Here is a 20,759-nt window from a genome sequence, read left to right as displayed (position 1 = left end):
TTTCAAAACCAAGACATTCAACATATTTTAATTCGTTTCTACAATACATGTACAAATCTACGGGGGAAAATTACAAATAATAATGCTTCTATTGTTGACGTAGACCTGGCACTGACAGTGTAAAGGTGACTTGGAAAAACCGACATTATAATCAAGAGTCCACTGCATGGAGCATGGATGACATCTAGTGGCCAAGATATATTCAGGTGGTATGCAGATTGTTGGATTTGCGCAGCCGCAGTTTGATACTTTCCTGACTATCGTAACCAGGAAATAAATCACGGAAGTAGCTAGCTGACACATCCATGCTTCTTTAAAATAGCCGTGATATTGCAATTTCGAGATGCAAAGTGACGAGCAGAATTCGGGGATTTTATAATGCACAAAATATGAACCAATAGCCATTACATTTGATTGGTAAAAGACATGAGACTTACAGTGTGGCCAACGATATCTAGCCATGGTTAGCCTAGCACCAGCCGACACCTGTGACCTTAATGACCAGTCCATAAACTACACTAACGTTGCAGTATGAGCAATTCATCAACCGATGTTAATCTGCCTCAGCTAAATTCTCTCTGAGTTTCGCATCTGTCCTTGGCTCGGTTTCAGAAGAGGATAGAGTCGCTACGGTATCTGCCATTACATTTCGTATTTGAATGATGGGAGTCCGGAGCATGTTTCAGAAAACCTCTTTCACGACGCTGATAGTCGGGGTGTTCGTTGTGTATGTTTTGCACACTTGCTGGGTGATGTATGGCATCGTTTACACCAAACCTTGTGAGAACCCCAAATTCGAAAACTGCATCAACCCATATTTGGCAGGAAAACCAAGATTGCAGGTTTGTATGCATCATTGCAAGCTAGCTAGATGGAATGAAAACTTGCCAGTCAGACAGTTGTTTTGGGTGTGGAAACTGATTAGTGAACATCTGCTGTGTTCTTTATTCCCCAATCCCAGCTGAGTATCTACACAGCCTTGAGACCCAATGCTGATGGGGGACACACCCTCATTCACGAGGAGGAGGACTTTGATGTTGAGACCAAGTTTGAAAGGTGCAACATTTCTTACGGTGACAGGATATGGTGGTATCTATCAGTCAGTCAGTTGTAATAAGCACAATGATGACCTATGGAAACTTTGTGGTAGACACAGTCCTGGGTATTTGCAGGATGACTAGGACTCCATATTAGTAAGTCATCTGGAACCAAAACGAGTGCAGATATCTGACCACATTCATAGCAACTGATTAACATTGAACAAACCGCATATAGAGACTATTTCAACCTGCAAAGATTGACCTCTCCCTGCTATATCTACGCAATAAGGCACACGACACAACTTAGTGCCTGGATAGAGCCCTTTGCCTTGGTATATTTCCCATATACCGCAAACCCCAGAGGTGCCTTATTGCTATTATGAACTGGTTATCAACGTAATTAGAGCAGTAAAAATAACTGTTTTGTCATATCCGTGATATACCACGACTGTCAGCTAATCAGCATGCAGGGCTTGAACCAACCAGTTCATATTCACCTATGTATCCCTTTTCCTAAAGGATAGTGAATGTGTCTCTCCCAAAGAAGACCTGTAAGAATGGGACGCTGTATGCCATGGTGTTTCTTCACCAGGCAGGTATGTCCCCGTGGCAGGACCCCAGACAGGTGCATCTGGTGTCCCAGCTCACCACCTACATGATACCCAAACCACCAGAGGTCAGCCTGATCTCAGGGGAGGAAGCAACACAGGTCAGACTACGATTACACCGCACAATGGCTGCGTTCTAAATAGCACCATATTCCCTTTTTAGTTCACTACTATGGGCTCTGGTGAAAAGTAGTGCACTATAAAGGGAGTAAAGTGATATTTGGGATGTAACCAACATTTACAAGATCCAAAGCAAGGCATTCATATGTCTCTTTATTATTAGGGTATGTCTGTATGCGCGGACAGTGTCTTGCCTTGGAATCAACTGTTCTGAATTGTCCCTTTATAGCATCTTTTTTTTAATCAGTCTGGTACATTTGAATACCTTTCGCATTGGAATGCATTTTCTGTGGAGTACATCTTTAAAACTGTCATGCTGATTGTGATGTTCAGTTTTTCCCTGGTCTTTTTCTCTCCGATCTGCTGTGGTCATTGTGCCCAGGGCAGGCGGAGCAGCTGAAACGGAAGCCCAAAGGAGGTGACCCTGCAGTGGATCGGCCCGTGTCTCACTGGCGCTCCCGTCTCACCCTCAATGTGGTGTCAGAGGACTTTATCTTCGACAGGGACTTCCTGCCCAGCGACGTGCACCGCTACCTGCGAGTGTAAGAACGCACTTATGATACAATTCATCATACACTCATAAATGGACAGCTGGAACTAATGATACAATACACAACACCTTCTTCGGGGTGAATAAGTCACGGTGATGCTGAAACATTGGTGATTCACCCAATCAATTACTGGGAGCTTGTATGTAGAGTGTGACTCTTCATTTATTTTCATAGCCTACAGTTTACTCGCCGTTAGTCAGCACCTCTACCAACTTTTTGGGGGTGTGCCAACTCATGCTTTGTATTACAATGCAACGATTCTAAATTAAAGTTCCAGAGCCTTTATTTAAAGATGATCATCACTTCATTTATATGGAACAGTAAGACTTCACATTCTTACATGAAAGGCAGCCACGAAGAAGGTGAGGGCTAAGAAGTACAGGTTGGTTTCCACACTAATGCCCTTGATTTCATCAGCATCTTTCTCAGTGAAGCCTGAAATCACAACAAATCAACTCATTAAAAGGCTCCCACAAGAGTGCAGAGCCGACCCCATTTTGACGTAATTCCTTGCCTTCGAGCGGAAATGCTTGTTTAGGTTCCACCTCTTATACATAATCACGAAATGGGGATGGGAAAGAATGTCCTGGAGATTTCCACATGGGACCGGGAAAGCATAAACAAATAGAGAACTGACAGCTGTCAGAGCCTCTTCCACTCAGACTTCATTAATGACATAACAGTAGCAATTGTTTTACTGTGTTCCAGATTTCAAAATGGAAAGAAGAGGGTGTACCTTCCACTGCTGTTTGTGGATGAGCTGAGCAACAGAGTGAAGGACTTGATGGAGATCAACAGCACCAGCACGGAACTCCCTCTCACTATCTCCTATGACACTATCTCCCTCGGGAAACTCCGCTTCTGGATTCACATGCAAGATGCCGTCTACTCTCTTCAACAATTCGGTGAGTAGTGCTATAGAAATAGCATTATAATTCAATATCTCTATGGCTAGTACTATGACCAAACTCATTGGGACGGTTTACCGGACACAGATCAAGCCTTGGCCTTGGCCCTGGACAAAACATTATTTTCCATGTAGATTCTTCATTGAGATTGCTTTTTAGTCGTGACTAGGCGTAATCTGTCCGGGAAACAACACCCATTATGCTAGTTGATACTAGTGTACGGAATTGACACTAATCTGCATGAGTCATACTACCTACCGCCAGAGGATCACAAACTGAACGACCGCATCACGAGAGTGACTTCTGTCCTATAGTTGCTACTGTTCTGTCATTAATGAAGTCTGAGGGGAAGAGGTTCAATAACCTAAAAATCCTTTGTTTTGTCTGTTTGAACATGCAAACTGATGTTTGATAAAGGGAGGGAATAAAAATGTTTCAACTGAAAGACAATGACCAGAGCTTACCCATGATGTTGCACAACAATTTGAAGTAAATAAGTCATAGTTTAAGTCGAAGTTTGATATATTTGGGCTTGGAAGTGGGAAATCCAAAGTGGGGATTTTTATTTTTTTCTGTGGCAATGCGGTGTGTTTAGGATGTGCTAATACTTTTGTCTGTTTCTTTTCAGCGCTGGGTTTTATTTGAACGTTACTATCCACCAGCATGGCATTGTTTATTCATCAGAAACACCTGCAAAGTTGGCCACCATAGTCTACATTTGGCCACCATAGCCTAGACTTGGCCACCATAGTCTAGACTTGGCCACCATAGTCTAGACTTGGCCACCATAGTCTACACTTGGCCACCATAGTCTAGACTTGGCCACCATAGTCTAGACTTGGCCACCATAGTCTAGACTTGGCCACCATAGTCTAGACTTGGCCACCATAGTCTAGACTTGGCCACCATAGTCTACACTTGGCCACCATAGTCTACACTTGGCCACCATAGTCCACCATAGTCTACACTTGGCCACCATAGTCTACACTTGGCCACCGTAGTCTACACTTGGCCACCGTAGTCTACACTTGGCCACCGTAGTCTACACTTGACCACCGTAGTCTACACTTGGCCACCGTAGTCTACACTTGGCCACCGTAGTCTACACTTGGCCACCGTAGTCTACACTTGGCCACCGTAGTCTAGACTTGGCCACCGTAGTCTACACTTGGCCACCGTAGTCTAGACTTGGCCACCGTAGTCTAGACTTGGCCACCGTAGTCTAGACTTGGCCACCGTAGTCTACACTTGGCCACCATAGTCTACACTTGGCCACCATAGTCTACACTTGGCCACCATAGTCTACACTTGGCCACCATAGTCTACACTTGGCTACCATAGTCTAGACTTGGCCACCATTTTTGCACCTACCCTTTTTACCAGAAAATTAACATAATAAAATGTAGAATTTGTCATTTTTCACAAATTGTTGAGCTAGTCTTTATAGAACATGACCATTTTTATAAATGGTATAATTGTGTGTTATGATTGCATTTTGGGACCCTGCCCCCCCCCCCCGTCGCCCCTAAAGTCTTGCTTCGCTTCACTGCTTTGATTAGTGCAGCTAAACCACAAGTGTCTATCCTATAATGAACAGTCACCCACGAAAGAACATTTATTTTGTTGTGCAATTGTATTGGTGTTTCGTGACCGATGCGCTCAGGGTGTTGTGACGTGTCATTTACCACGTGCATCATGAGCAAAGTCATTGTAGCGTAGCCTATCATTTAACTGAGAACCATGAGCACGGGCTGACTTGGATTTGCTGTACAGCAGCTGAAGTCTGCTAAATTATATGGATATATTGAAGCAACATCTCAAGACATCAGTCAGGAAGTTAAAGCTTGGTCACGAATAGGTCTTCCAAATGGACAATGACCCCAAACATACTTCCAAAATTGTGACAAAATGGCTTAACCTCTCTGGGATATATAGCGTCCCACCGGCCAAGATCCAGTGAAAATGCAGAGCGCCAAATTCAAATAAATTACTATAAAAATTCAACTTTCATGAAATCACACATGCAATACACCAAATTAAAGCTACACTTGTTGTTAATCCAGCCAACATGTCAAATTTCAAGAAGGCTTTACGGCGAAAGTAAACGATGCTATTATCTGAGGACAGCACTAAAGTAAACAAACAATCCTATTTCAACCCTCCAGGCGCGACACAAAACGCAGAAATAAAGATATAATTCATGCTTTGACGAGCTTCTTCTGTTGGCACTCCAATATGTCCCATAAACATCACAAATGGTCCTTTTGTTCGATTAATTCCGTCGATATATATCCAAAATGTCCATTTATTTGGCGGGTTTGATCCAGAAAAACACCGGTTTCAACTTGCGCAACGTGACATTAAAATATCTCATGTTACCTGTAAGCTTTGTCCAAACATTTCAAACTACTTTTGTAATACAACTTTAGGTATTTTTTTATGTAATTAATATAAGACGGGATGATCTGTGTTCAATACCGGAGGAAAACAAAGTGTAGCTAGCTTTCAGGTCACGCGCCTCTAACAAAGAGTACACTTCCCTCAAGCCTCATTCTGAACAGTGCTGCTTCTTCATTTCTCAAAGGAAAAACCTCAACCAATTTCTAAATAGTGTTGACATCCAGTAGAAGCGATAGGAAGAAGGTCCCTTAGAAATCTGGATTCCCAATGAAAACTCATTGAAAAGAGAGTGACCTCAAAAACAAACAAAAAAAATCTTAATCCTTAATCCTCCTCGGGGTTTCACCTGCCAAATAAGTTCTGTTATACTCACAGACATGATTCAACCAGTTTTAGAAACTTCAGAGTGTTTTCTATCCAAATCTACTAATAATATGCATATCTTAGCTTCTGGGCCTGAGTAGCAGGCAGTTTACTTTGGACACGCTTTTCATCTGGACGTGAAAATACTGCCCCCTATCCCAAAGAAATTAAGGACAACAAAGTCAAGGTATTGGAGTGGCCATCACATAGGCCTTACCTCAATCCTATAGAAAATGTGTGGGCAGAACTGAAAAAGCGTGTGCGAGCAAGGAGACCTACAAACCTGAGGTGTATGTAAACTTCTGACTTCAACTGTATAAGAAGCTTGCGTCATTCTTCAGAGATGGAACCTAAAACAAGCATTTCCACTCAACGGCAAGGAATTACGTCAAAATGGGGTCAGCTGTGCACTCTGGTGGGAGCCTTTTTAATAATTTGGTTTGTTGTGATTTCAGGCTTCACTGAGAAAGATGCTGATGAAATCAAGGGCATTTTCGTGGAAACCAACCTGTACTTCTTAGCCCTCACCTTCTTCGTGGCTGCCTTTCATGTAAGAATGTGAAGTCTTACTGTTCCATATAAATGAAGTGATGATCATCTTTTAATGTTTATATTTTAAAATGTTTACTAACTTAGCAGTCGCTCTTATCCAGAGCGACTTACAGGAGTGCACATAGACAGATTTTTTTTTCACCTAGTCGGCTCGAGGATTCGAACCAGCTAACTTTGAGGCTGTTACTGGCCCAATGGTCTTAACCGCTAGATCTACTTGCCACACACATGCATGACTGAGATTCACTAAATTATTCCTTCGTCACATTGCAACTTAAAAGCATGTTTCATTTCCAGCTCCTGTTTGATTTCCTGGCCTTCAAACATGACATCAGCTTCTGGAAGCAGAAGAAAAGCATGGTGGGAATGTCCAGCAAAGCAGGTGGGTGGACTTCTTACGAAGATGCTGTTAGGCAGGGTTGGGGTCTATTCCAATTAAAGTAATTCAGGACATGGATTTTGAATTTAAAACTTTTGAAATTAATACAAACTGCTGTTCCTGGCACTTACTACAATACTCCGTTCAAAGGCACTTAAATCATTTGTCTTGCACATTCACACTGAATGGCACACATACACAATCCATGTCTCAAGGATTAATAATCCTTCTTTAACCTGTCTCTAGAGGTCGATCGATTAATTGGCATGGCCGATTAATTAGGGCCGATTTCAAGTTTTCATAACAATCTAGGGCTCTGATCAGGCCCTACACCCAAACAAGGGCACTGCGTTCATCCACCTCTGGCCTGCTCGCCTCCCTACCACTGAGGAAGTACAGTTCCCGCTCAGCCCAGTCAAAACTGTTCGCTGCTCTGGCCCCCCAATGGTGGAACAAACTCCCTTACGACGCCAGGACAGCGGAGTCAATCACCACCTTCCGGAGACACCTGAAACCCCACCTCTTTAAGGAATACCTAGGATAGGATAAAGTAATCCCTCTCACCCCCCCCCCCCCCCCCTTAAAAGATTTAGATGCACTACTGTTCCACTGGATGTCATAAGGTGAATGCACCAATTTGTAAGTCGCTCTGGATAAGAGCGTCTGCTAAATGACTTAAATGTAAATGCAAAGGAGCAAAATAAATAAAATAAATACAGTAGGGAAAGAGGTAGTTGTTTGGGCTAAATTATAGGTAAATGTAATCTATAATCTGCATTTTTGGATGCTGATTTCATTGCACTCCATGCGGAGGCTGTGTGGCAGGCTGACCACCTGTTACGTGAGTGCAGCAAGGAGCCAAGGTAAATTGCTTGCTAGCTAGCATTAAACTTATCTTGTAAAAAAAAAACTATCAATCTTAACATAATCACTAGTTAACTACACATGAGTGATGATATTACTAGTTTAACTAGCTTGTCCTGCGTTGCAAATAATCAATGCAGTGCCTGTTAATTTATCATCGAATCACAGCCTACTTAACCAAACGGGTGATGATTTAACAAGCGCATTTGTGGGAAAAAAGCACTGTCGTTGCATCAATGTACCTAACCATAAACATCAATGCCTTTCTTAAAATCAACACACAGGTATATATTTTTAAACCTGCATAATTAGTTAAAAGAAATTCATGTTAGCAGGCAATATTAACTAGGGAAATTGTGTCACTTCTCTTGCGTTCTTTGCAAGCAGAGTCAGGGTATATTCAACAGTTTGGGCCGCCTGGCTCGTTGCGAACTGTGTGAAGACCATTTCTTCCTAACAAAGACCGTAATTAATTTGCCAGAATTTTACATAATTATGTACATAACATTGAAGGTTGTGCAATGTAACAGCAATATTTAGACTTATGGATGCCACCCGTTCGATAAAATACAGAACGGTTCCGTATTTCACTGAAAGAAAAAACGTCTTGTTTTTTTAAATGATAGTTTCCGGATTTGGCCATATTAATGAGCTACGGCTCGTATTTCTGTGTGTTTATTATAATTAAGTCTATGATTTGATATTTGATAGAGCAGTCTGACTAAGCGATGGTAGGCAGCAGGAGGCTCGTAAGCATTCATTCAAACAGCACTTTTCTACGTTTGCCAGCAGCTCTTCGCAATGCTTGAAGCACAGCTCTGTTTATGACTTCAAGCCTATCAACTCCCGAGATTAGGTTGGCAATACTATAGTGCATATAAGAACATCCAATAGTCAAAGGTATATGAAATACAAATGGTATAGAGAGAAATAGTCCTATAATAATTACAACCTAAAACCTCTTAATAACTGGGAATATTGAAGATTCATTATTGAAGACTATGAATATTGAAGATGATGAAAGCTGGAACCACCAGCTTTCATATGTTCTCATGTTCTGAGCAAGGAACTTTAAACGTTAGCTTTTTTTTCTGGCACATATTGCACTTTTACAACACTGTGTTTTTACATTATTTAAACCAAATTGAACATGTTTCATTATTTATTTGAGACTAAATAGATTTTTATTGATGTATTATATTAAGTTAAAATAAGTGTTCATTCAGTATTGTTGTAATTGTCATTATTACAAATATATATATAAAAATCGACCGATTTAATGGGTATCGGCCTTTTTTGGTCCTCCAATAATCGGTATCGACGTTGAAAAATCATAATCGGTCTCCTCTCCTCCCTCTACACTGATTGAAGTGCATTTAGCAAGTGACATCAATGACGGATCATAACTTGCACCTGGTCAGTCTAATGTTTTGTCTGCTCAGTGTATTTGCAGTTTTTGACTATTCCCCTTGTGTTTATCTTGTGGTCCTTTCCAGTACTGTGGAGGTGTTTCAGCACCATTGTGATTTTCATGTACCTGTTTGATGAGCAGACCAGCCTGCTGGTCCTCATTCCTGCTGGAGTAGGCTCCATGATCGAGGTACGTCTCCTCACAAGCATTTAGTGGTTTTATCCCAAATGGCTCCCTATGTAGTGCACTACTTCTGACTAGGGCTATTTACAGTTTAAGTCATAAGTTTACATATACCTTATCCAAATACATTTCAACTCAGTTTTACACAATTCCTGACATTTAATCCTAGTAAAAATTCCCTGTCTTATGTCAGTTAGGATCCCCACTTTTTTTTTAAGAATGTGAAATGTCAGAATAATAGTAGAGAGTGATTTATTTCTGCTTTTATTTCTTTCATCACATTCCCAGTGGATCAGAAGTTTACATACAATCAATTAGTATTTGGTAGCATTGCCTTTTAAATTGTTTAACTTCGGTCAAATGTTTCGGGTAGCCTTCCACAAGCTTCCCACAATAAGTTGGGTGAATTGTGGCCCATTCCTCCTGACAGAGCTGGTGTAACTGAGTCTGGTTTGTAGGCGTCCTTGCTCGCACACGCTTTTTCAGTTCTGCCCACAAATGTTTGATATGGTTGAGGTCAGGGCTTTGTGATGGCCACTCCAATACCTTGACTTTGTTGTCCTTAAGCCATTTTGCCTTCCTGACTGATGTCTTGAGATGTTGCTTCAATATATCCACATAATTTTTCTGACTCATGATGCCATCTATTTTATGAAGTGCACCATTCCCTCGTGCAGCAAAGCACCCCCACAAAATGATGCTGCCACCCCTGTGCTTCACGGTTGGGATGGTGTTCTTTGGCTTGCAAGCCTCCCCCTTTTTCCTCCAAACATAACGATGGTCATTATGGCCAAACAGTTCTATTTTTGTTTCATCAGACCAGAAGACATTTCTCCAAAAAGTACAATCTTTGTCCCCATGTGCAGTTGCAAACCGTAATCTGTCTTTTTTTTATGGCGGTTTTGGAGCAGTGGCTTCTTCCTTACTGAGCGGCCTTTCAGGTTCTGTCGATATAGGACTCGTTTTACTGTGGATGTAGATACTTTTATACATGTTTCCTCCAGCATCTTCACAAGGTCCTTTGTTGTTCTGGGATTGATTTGCACTTTTTGCACCAAAGTACGTTCATCTCTAGGAGACAGAACGCATCTCCTTCCCTATTTAACTGTCCTTCCTCACAAAGTTTGCACTTGTTTAATAATTCACATTTGAAATGAAATGATTGGTATATAGATTTGTGGGAAGTAGTAAATGAGTGCACACTTCAGGAGAATGCCGATATTATTGGGACGCGGGAGAATGGTGATATTATTGGGACGCGGGAGAATGGCGATATTATTGGGACGCGGGAGAATGACGATATTAATGACGATATTACGCGGGAGAAAGGAGTTATTATTGGGACGCAGGAGAAAGGAGTTATTATTGGGACGCGGGAGAATGACGATATTATTGGGACGCAGGAGAAAGGAGTTATTATTGGGACGCAGGAGAATGACGATATTATTGGGACGCAGGAGAAAGGAGTTATTATTGGGACGCAGGAGACAGGAGTTATTATTGGGACGCGGGAGAATGACGATATTATTGGGACGCGGGAGAAAGGAGTTATTATTGGGACGCAGGAGACAGGAGTTATTATTGGGACGCGGGAGAATGACGATATTATTGGGACGCGGGAGAATGACGATATTAATGACGATATTACGCGGGAGAAAGGAGTTATTATTGGGACGCAGGAGAAAGGAGTTATTATTGGGACGCAGGAGAAAGGAGTTATTATTGGGACGCAGGAGAATGACGATATTATTGGGACGCAGGAGACAGGAGTTATTATTGGGACGCGGGAGAATGACGATATTATTGGGACGCAGGAGACAGGAGTTATTATTGGGACGCAGGAGAAAGGAGTTATTATTGGGACGCAGGAGACGAGTTATTATTGGGACGCGGGAGAAAGGAGTTATTATTGGGACGCGGGAGAAAGGAGTTATTATTGGGACGCAGGAGAAAGGAGTTATTATTGGGACAGGAGAAAGGAGTTATTATTGGGACGCAGGAGAAAGGAGTTATTATTGGGACGCAGGAGAAAGGAGTTATTATTGGGACGCAGGAGAAAGGAGTTATTATTGGGACGCAGGAGAAAGGAGTTATTATTGGGACGCAGGAGAAAGGAGTTATTATTGGGACGCAGGAGAAAGGAGTTATTATTGGGACGCAGGAGAAAGGAGTTATTATTGGGACGTGTGAGAAAGGAGTTATTATTGGGACGCAGGAGAAAGGAGTTATTATTGGGACGCAGGAGAAAGGAGTTATTATTGGGATGTGTGAGAAAGGAGTTATTATTGGGACGTGTGAGAAAGGAGTTATTATTGGGACGCAGGAGAAAGGAGTTATTATTGGGACGCGGGAGAAAGGAGTTGTTATTGGGACGCAGGAGAAAGGAGTTATTATTGGGACGCGGGAGAATGACGATATTATTGGGACGCAGGAGAATGGAGTTATTATTGGGACGCGGGAGAATGACAATATTATTGGGACGCGGGAGAAAGGAGTTATTATTGGGACGTGTGAGAAAGGAGTTATTATTGGGACGCAGGAGAAAGGAGTTATTATTGGGACGCGGGAGAAAGGAGTTGTTATTGGGACGCAGGAGAAAGGAGTTATTATTGGGACGCGGGAGAATGACGATATTATTGGGACGCAGGAGAATGGAGTTATTATTGGGACGCGGGAGAATGACGATATTATTGGGACGCGGGAGAATGACGATATTATTGGGACGCAGGAGAAAGGAGTTATTATTGGGACGCAGGAGAAAGGAGTTATTATTTGGACGCAGGAGAAAGGAGTTATTATTGGGACACAGGAGAATGGAGTTATTATTGGGACGCGGGAGAAAGGAGTTATTATTGGGACGCGGGAGAATGACGATATTATTGGGACGCAGGAGAAAGGAGTTATTATTGGGACGTAACTCAGGGTCTGGCAATAGGGTGCCATTTGGGACACACAGTGTTTCCCTAAAGTTCACTATTTGCACAGTTACTGTTGTTCACGTTAGTAAAATGTCTGGGTGCCATTTGGGACACACAGTGTTTCCCTAAAGTTCTCTATTTGCACAGTTACTGTTGTTCACGTTAGTAAAATGTCTGACCCCATTGACTTTTGTCAGATTGAGTTGATCATCTTGGGACACAAGATGATCAAATTTGCTGCCCAATTCAGTGACTATCAGTGTGGTCCTCTTTTGTAGGTTTGGTAATTCCATCATCCTGTGTCCTGGTTTCTCTTAATCCCCTATGTTTTAGATCCTTGTGGATGATTGTGTTCTTGTAGTTGATTGCACTATGTCCTCTCGACGCCTGACTGGTTTATCTGTCCCTCTACAGGTGTGGAAGGTGAAGAAAGCCTTTAAAATACAGGTTATCTGGAAAGGTGTAAAACCCACATTTATTGTAAGTTTGTTTGTAAAGATATCAGTTTATCGGAGTTAATTTCCTCAGGATTACGTTTGGTCTCTGTTTGTTCTACATTGATATCAGTGTGTGTTTGTCTCCCCACAGTTTGGAAAGTCTGACGAATCAGAGAGGAGGACTGTAGAGTATGATACTCTTGTGAGACTTGACACATATACCTTTTTTTTATGTCCATTTCAAAAAGCACCAAAAATGACGTGTTCCTTTTGTCCTCAATTTGTATACAGTAGCGTTGTCATAAATAGCAACCGTTTGATTTTCCTTGCAACGTTCTTCTCTTCCCAGGCAATGAAGTACCTGTCGTATTTACTCTACCCAATGTGTATTGGAGGAGCGGTTTATGCCTTAGTGTTTTTGAGATACAAAAGGTAGGCTATAACTCTGGAAAATAACAGTAGGGTCTACTACAGTGATGGACAACTGTAGTAGTTTTTTGGGAGCGAGAAATTATTATTTTGGATTTAAAAAAGACCCCAGACTACACTTGAAATTACAATGGACTTCTGTCTTCTGGCAATAACGTCCCTTTTTATTGCCTGCAAATAGAGTTTGACTAACAAATCAACTTCCCCAAAAAATCTGTGCGGCCATCGGTGGCATTTAGAAATCTCAATGTGGCCCTGGAGCCTGGAGATGTTGCCCAGACCCAGTCTACTATGTGTTTTGAATGTGTAATAATGTCTCACCTGCTTTCTGCTTGGCAGTTGGTTCTCCTGGATCATCAACAGTTTAGTGAATGGTATGTTCTCTGACACTATCCTGAAGCCAGCATGATTTGTTTTAATTCACTTTTAAAAGCCAGATTTACCTTAAGTGTTGTTGTTTTGTTTTTTTTTGATCAAATGTTTTATTGTATGTTCAGTCAATAGGCAGAATCATTGGACAAATAAGAAATGCTTTGTCGGTGCACGTCCATGATCACATGATAATTAATACTAGAAGCATTGATATTGTCATTGATGGTCTCTTTTTTTGACAGGAGTGTACGCTTTTGGATTCCTCTTCATGCTACCTCAACTCTTTGTTAACTACAAGGTCAGTTACATTATACTGTGCGTTAGTGCACATGTCTTCTGTTCTATGTTATCTTTAGCATGCCGCTAAAAGCCAGATGCTGGTGTCCATATCGATTCTTTTCTTGTTTCAACAGTTCAAATCTGTGGCACATCTACCCTGGAAAGCATTCATGTATAAAGTGAGTGAATTATATAAGATCTCATTTGAGAGATTGCCAGGTTTTACACTGTTAGATGTCTCAGAAAGGGTTTTATCATTGAAGGACAGTAAGAGTATGGCTACTGGAATGTGTCGTAATTGTTACAATGAAACATCCATAAATCTATCAGAAAGAAAAACTACATAAAGTGATGAAACTGAAGGACGTTAATGATAGTAGTTTATATTTGTCCATCCCCAGGCGTTCAACACCTTTATCGACGACATATTTGCCTTCATCATCACAATGCCCACCTCCCACCGGTTAGCCTGCTTCAGGGATGATGTGGTCTTCCTCGTCTACTTGTACCAGAGATGGTAAGCCACACGGCAGATACGCACACGGGGGTAGGAACACGGCAGATACGCACACGGGGTTAGGATCACGGCAGATACGCACACGGGGTTAGGATCACGGCAGATACGCACACGGGGGTAGGAACACGGCACATACGAACACGGCAGATACGCACACGGGGTTAGGATCACGGCAGATACGCACACGGGGGTAGGAACACGGCACATACGAACACGGCAGATACGCACACGGGGTTAGGAACACGGCAGATACGCACACGGGGGTAGGATCACGGCAGATACGCACACGGGGGTAGGATCACGGCAGATACGCACACGGGGGTAGGATCACGGCAGATACGCACACGGGGGTAGGATCACGGCAGATACGCACACGGGGGTAGGATCACGGCAGATACGCACACGGGGGTAGGATCACGGCAGATACGCACATGGGGGTAGGATCACGGCAGATACGAACACGGGGGTAGGAACACGGCAGATACGCACACGGGGGTAGGAACACGGCAGATACGCACACGGGGGTAGGAACACGGCAGATACGCACACAGGGGTAGGATCTTAATTTGAGAATTTGCTGAGAATTTCCCTACGCTGCGGAAAATGTCGATGAGCTTTGTGATTTACATAAATTCACTGAAAACTCAAACTAACACAAGGTTATATTAATATATATTTACAGCTGATAGACTAACCACTGATCAAACAACATTGTAGACTAAACATTCAAATTCTGTTACTGCAAGATTATTTATCTGCAACAATACTGGTCAAATGAAGATCCTATACACACACTGCACTAAATTGACTGTCACTTGTAAGTAACAATATCTCCAATGCTACAACAGAATATCCTCACATTGAACACATCAATTTGTTTACTACAACTTTTTTCCACTGTTTTTCTATCGTAAGGCTGTATCCTGTTGATAAGACCAGAATGAACGAATACGGACTGTCTTACAATGAGGAGGAGAAACCCAAAGGAAAGGCCCACAAAGACTAAAACTGATCACAGACACACATGCAGGTCCTGAGAGCCATATGTAGAATATGGACCTACACGTTGCTGTGTTGGGATTGGGTACAATGCCTATAAAACACATTGGTGTTATTTGTCAGAAGGTGGATTTGCCTAGGGAAGGTTCAGCTATCCTTACTGCCCTGCTAAGCCCCTCACTCCCAGCCAGTCACCACCCACCCACCTTATACCTACCCAGACCATTGAAGACTTGAGTGGGCTTTCCTAAGCAATGCGATGCCTAGCACAGCACTGGTTGAAATGACCGCAGCTGCCTCCAGTTGAAGGAGCATGGACCAACCCATTATGTATACCATGATTGGTGAATGTGTTTGTCTATGGAATGAGACCAACTCAGTCCCACACACCCCTTGCCTGCCTACACCTGTCGTCACCCCCCCATCCAACTTATAAAAAAGAACACCTGGTGTTTCATATCATGTCATCATCATCAGGAGACGCTGAATGATGTCACCATGTTTTGTTCTCTTGGTCAAAACGTCCAGAATCCTGTTTGATCATTCAGGAGAAGATATGTGCATTGGTTTGTACTTGACCTTGTATTAGAACATGAAGACCATGAGATGATGGTGCCAAATATGGGAAATTATATTTGATGTGCTTTGAATGTGACATTTTGTGATGTTACATTTTGTTAATTGTTATTAAAGCATTTGATAATGTTTGATTGTTTTGGTGGAGTTTTGAGTAAATTAATAAATTGACTTCAGTGTTACAAGGACCAATTGGGTGGAAATTATATTTACTTTTGTCAAAATATGATTTAAGACTCATATGATATGTGATGTCTGGTCTTTTTAAAAATGTTTATTGATCAAGTTCTATCAGATGTTGCAGGGTTGTTTGACTCTGACCCTACGACTTCCTGCTGCTTTTCTGTTCTACATGATCATTAATTGCACCCGCCTGGTGTTCCAGCTCTAAATCAGTACCTGATTAGAGGGGAATCACCCGCCTGGTGTTCTAGCTCTAAATCAGCACCTGATTAGAGGGGAATCACCCGCCTGGTGTTCCAGCTCTAAATCAGTACCTGATTAGAGGGGAATCACCCGCCTGGTGTTCCAGCTCTAAATCACTACCTGATTAGAGGGGAATCACCCGCCTGGTGTTCCAGCTCTAAATCAGTACTTGATTAGAGGGGAATCACCCGCCTGGTGTTCCAGCTCTAAATCAGTACCTGATTAGAGGGGAATCACCCGCGTGGTGTCAGGTGTTATCTTCTGATAACGAAGATAAAGGAAATTCTTTCCTACTTCACACATTTTAAATGTTATTTTTGCAACAACAAAAAAAGTTGTGTGTGGTTCCAGTAGCTAGCTACACCGCTACTGAAAACACTACCAAGATTTGAATTTAGTTCAACTACCACCAAGCTACAGAAAACTAGTATTACTGATGGATGAAGCATAGGTATATATAATTGTGTGTAAGAGATCCTTTGTGATCTTGAAAATCTTATCTAATAATATTTTGAATGTCAAATGTTCATAATACTTACTGGTATTTGTGTGTACACATACCCTTATATTCATTTGACCTTTTGAGGTTACATCATTAATCAATTCTATGTGAAGCTAGTATGACCTCCCCTACACCAATTTCTATCTAACTTACCCACTCATGTCCATTAGGATAAGTGGGCAGACCCAGACTTGACCAGACTACCACTGACAGTTAAAATGACTGACATAAGGGTACTGGGGGTAAAGTCTGACCGGGAGGGAGGAGGAAGCGGCAACTGGGATGGGATCCTGGGGACTACGACAGAGACAGGGTTTTTGGGGACTTCGATAGCTGACTTACGAGGGCAAGGTTTAAATCATTAAAGCTGTGCAGGAGCGGGAACCAGTGTGTCCAGTGTGCAGGCTTGCTACTGTCGAGCCCACAGCGGTTTGGATGGTTGCCCACGAGATCCTCCCAGTCAGGGCCATTATGCACTCCCGGGGCATGGCGAGGACACCCGCGTGCCCCTGACCAGGCTGTGGCCAAGATGAGTCGGTGGGGCACTTGCTCTGGGAGTGCAGAGCCACCAGGGACCTGTGGAAGGAAGCAGGCCCCCTGATCTCCCCGTGTCTGCCAGCAGGGGAGAACCTAACGTCCCAGCTCGTGCTGTATGGGGTGGGCCGAAGGCCTATTCCACCAAAGGCCTTCACCAAGCTCTGGCCCACCCTCACGTGTCTGAAGGATGCACTGTGGTCCTCCCGCAACCTGCTGGTAGCGAAACGAGTAGAGACCACCCCCCAGGCAGTGGCCATGGTAGCCACAGAAGCCCTGGGGTGGTACAGAGGAAAGGGAGCCTCGACCCCAGAGGAAGGTCCCCCACAACACCCAAGGTCCCAGCGGCCACGGCCTGACAGCGCCGCTGGGCTTCTGTGGCTACCATGGCAAAAGATCTTCAATGAGATTACAAATATAATCTAATAATATTATATGTTACATATGTTAATATGTAAAATAATATTGTAAGTACAAATACCATTCTATAGAAATCAGTCCCTAATCACAGATCTGATATAAGTCATGACTCCTGGGTCAGGTTCTACCCAACATCATATGATCTAAACAGACATCAATCACAGACAACACCCACACAAACCTAATGCACTCTAATGTATAGTCTTAATTAACATAACTAAAGCTAAAGCCCACTGCCACAAGAGAACACACCCATACCTAATTACCAACTCCCCAAATCAGTCCCCCACAAACTGGATGTTTACAGCCATGAGTGAAACCACTTGGTTATCTAATTTAATGAGCTAATTTGGTTATTTTCAGACTCCTAAAACCCAAGGTGTGACATCCAGTTTGACTGAAGCCACTCTACATCCACTAATCTTTACACAGGAGGCTGGTCTCAGGGTAGTGGATAGAGTGGAATGGCATCCATGTGTTTGGTGCTGTTCCGTTTCACCTCCGTTCCAGACATTATTATGAGCCGTTCTCCCCTCAGCAGCCTCCAATGTTTGAGTATTTTTTTGTTTGTTGGTAACTGTGGTATACAGTAATTATAGGGAGTAAATGAAACAAGATATCACAAATCTTTCATGCTACACAATGGTTCTGAATATTGTTGTGGATTCTGCTTGGTAACAATCTGTAGACTTTCACAAACACACCTGGCTATTTAAACCCCCAGCAGGACGAGACAACGTTATTACAGCAGGATAAAATCGTCAGAACTCACATTATCAGTCATGAAGACCATTCTTGTGTTACTAATGCCCATTTTGTTTGGGAACGTTGCAGGTATGTATTTTGGAATTAATTATCTATCATCATGGTATATTACCTAAATCATGTGTGTTGTGTGCGTGACTTTCACTGTGTGGTTCGAATTGTGTGTTCTGTCAATATCTAAAGAATTTCAGTGATGTTTTACACGTGTCCTGTATGTTTCATTGTGGTGTTTCAGTGGAGGCACTGCGGTGTTATGCCTGTGATGACACACACAGCAATGCTCAATGCAACCAGAACATAGAGAACTGCTATGTCTCAAAAGACACCTGCATGACCGCCGTCGGCCAAATCTGTAAGAGCACAGATACTCTGTAAATCAATAGATACATTAATACATCTCTTTGTAGGTAGGGTTTTGGACAGGGGTACCAGTCACTTTGCCTATGTAGGTTAGTGAAAACTGAAATAAATAGTGTCAATAATTCTGTCATGTCAGTATATAAAATAAATTATACCTCACTGTTTCTCTTATCAGTTATAGACTCAATCAATCAATTTGCCAGCCCTTTAACCAGTTCATCTTAACCAGTTCATCTATCTTCCACTGTCTGTCACCAGTGGGGATCCAGTACATTTCTAAGACCTGTACCAACAGCTTGTCATGTAGAACAGCCGCCTCCATCAACACCATTCCAGGAGCCTTATGGGGGATCCAGGTCAGCTGCTGTCAGACTGACCTCTGTAACGTCAACGGTTCATCAGTCTCTGGACTCAACTTCATGTTGCTCAGCTTGTCTTTTCTCTTATCTGGCCTGATTTTGTCTCTGTGAAACTCTGTGAAGTTTTTGAAATGAATGAATGAACAACTGAAATCCATATGTGGGTTCATATTTGCTGTTTTTTTTTGTTTGTTCTTGTTGCTCATCCTCAGGATCTATGTTGGATAGGAAAGAAATACAACGTTTTCCTATCTGTGCTGGTTACTGTGTCTCTGAATCAAGTTTTCGAAATGAATGAATATGAACAACTGAAATAAATATGTGTTAATCTCTGCTGGTGTTTTTATTTTTTGTTTAACCTCTATGGCTGTCAAGTTATATGCTGAAGAAAGGCAGTAGGCCTAGTATCGTTGTCAAAAGGCAAGACTGAAATGTGTACAAATATGTTCTGGCAAAAATAAGATGCAAGATTTCATCATAAAAACACACCCGATCATTAGTTTGACGTGTCTCCATCCACCAGTTTTTAAAGTAGTGGTGATGATGGCCTTGTAACAAAGAACTGAACCACAAACGATGGTATTGGAGTTTTACCCTGCCTGGTGTCGGTTGATGTCACATACCTGTGTATAGGATGACAGGCAGACAACAGGACATCCTTTTCACTATAAGGGTTAAGGGATCCATTCAATCAAACCTGCATTACAGTATTTAGGCAGTATCTCTTTTTCCCATGCTCAGATTTACTCAAAGACTGGTCTTGGGTACTGTATAAAAACCTACTATCAGGGTGACCCCATACACAGGTATATGTTCACTTTTCACAATTAGATGTGTGTTGGCACAGAATGATTATTGTAAATAAAGACACCGTGCAGGCCTAAACTTTGCTAGCAATGGTTGAGTTCGTTTTGCATGGCCCGGTGTCCTGGTTGAGTGGAGTTTGCTCATTTTAGACCCATAGGTCCTTAAGGGAAACATCCACCTACTTGGGGTACCTGGCATCATCCGCATCATGGAACTTCAGTTTAACAGCATTAATAACATTTAAAGGAGATGATCCTGCTTTTAGCAGAGTGTTACGGATACAGTTATCCTGTGTGTGTGTGTATCCTGTGTGTGTTTCTTTTCTCTCCTTCTCCCCTCACAGGTGAAAATCATCACTCCCCAATCAGTCAACAATCAATCATCAATCAGAAGACACACCTCCTCCTATTTCCTACCCTATCACAGTTCCTTCCCCATGGTTTAAAAACCCCATCATTTGTTTGCTCTGGAGCAATCTCTAGCTCAATCTCTCTGTAAATGCCATGTCTGTAGGTCGCTGTGTTTCACTCTCGCTTTGTGTCTTAACCTCTCTTTTGTTTAAAGCACCTTCATAGCACTTTGTCATCACCTGTGAGTATTGTTTTTGGTTATGGTGTTTGTTTGTTGCTGGTGGGAAAAGGGGAAACCAAGACAAGTCGCCCATGGGCATACACTACCCG

General features: G+C 42.4%; 1 protein-coding gene and 1 long non-coding RNA gene across 3 annotated transcripts; both read left to right on the top strand.

The window, feature by feature from the left end:
* The first annotated feature begins 265 nt into the window (after positions 1 to 265).
* On the top strand, positions 266 to 16,094 carry LOC115128733 (lipid scramblase CLPTM1L-like). 2 transcript variants are annotated; one of them, XM_029658863.2, is made up of 16 exons: positions 266 to 842; positions 962 to 1,056; positions 1,560 to 1,749; positions 2,156 to 2,310; positions 3,028 to 3,224; positions 6,446 to 6,540; positions 6,840 to 6,924; positions 9,282 to 9,385; positions 12,712 to 12,777; positions 12,886 to 12,936; positions 13,084 to 13,166; positions 13,503 to 13,537; positions 13,778 to 13,833; positions 13,949 to 13,993; positions 14,216 to 14,331; positions 15,247 to 16,094. In XM_029658863.2, exons 1-16 carry the CDS (start codon positions 660 to 662, stop codon positions 15,335 to 15,337), a joined length of 1,647 nt encoding a protein of 548 aa, XP_029514723.1. In that variant the 5' UTR covers positions 266 to 659; the 3' UTR covers positions 15,338 to 16,094. The 2 variants fall into 2 exon arrangements, with proteins under 2 accessions (XP_029514723.1, XP_029514722.1); XM_029658862.2 differs by having other exon boundaries at positions 12,886 to 13,166.
* Positions 16,095 to 18,512: 2,418 nt separating this feature from the next.
* LOC115129067 (uncharacterized) lies at positions 18,513 to 19,605 on the top strand. The gene is made up of 3 exons (XR_010463722.1): positions 18,513 to 18,622; positions 18,789 to 18,905; positions 19,172 to 19,605. It is a non-coding gene; the product is annotated as an uncharacterized LOC115129067 (long non-coding RNA).
* The last annotated feature ends 1,154 nt before the right edge of the window (positions 19,606 to 20,759 follow it).

This window comes from Oncorhynchus nerka, linkage group LG4 (genome assembly GCF_034236695.1).
Source record: "Oncorhynchus nerka isolate Pitt River linkage group LG4, Oner_Uvic_2.0, whole genome shotgun sequence".
NCBI lineage: Eukaryota > Metazoa > Chordata > Actinopteri > Salmoniformes > Salmonidae > Oncorhynchus > Oncorhynchus nerka.
The sequence above is the reverse complement of the archived record's forward strand: the minus strand, read 5'-3'. Positions and strand labels throughout refer to the sequence as shown.

Bases quoted from the DNA above. Each gene is read 5' to 3' on its own strand.
- LOC115128733 (XM_029658862.2), top strand. From the start codon at position 660: ATGATGGGAGTCCGGAGCATGTTTCAGAAAACCTCTTTCACGACGCTG. The intron at 2,311-3,027 runs GTAAGAACGCAC...ACTGTGTTCCAG, and splicing joins GTGCACCGCTACCTGCGAGT to ATTTCAAAATGGAAAGAAGA. The intron at 13,834-13,948 runs GTCAGTTACATT...TTGTTTCAACAG, and splicing joins AACTCTTTGTTAACTACAAG to TTCAAATCTGTGGCACATCT.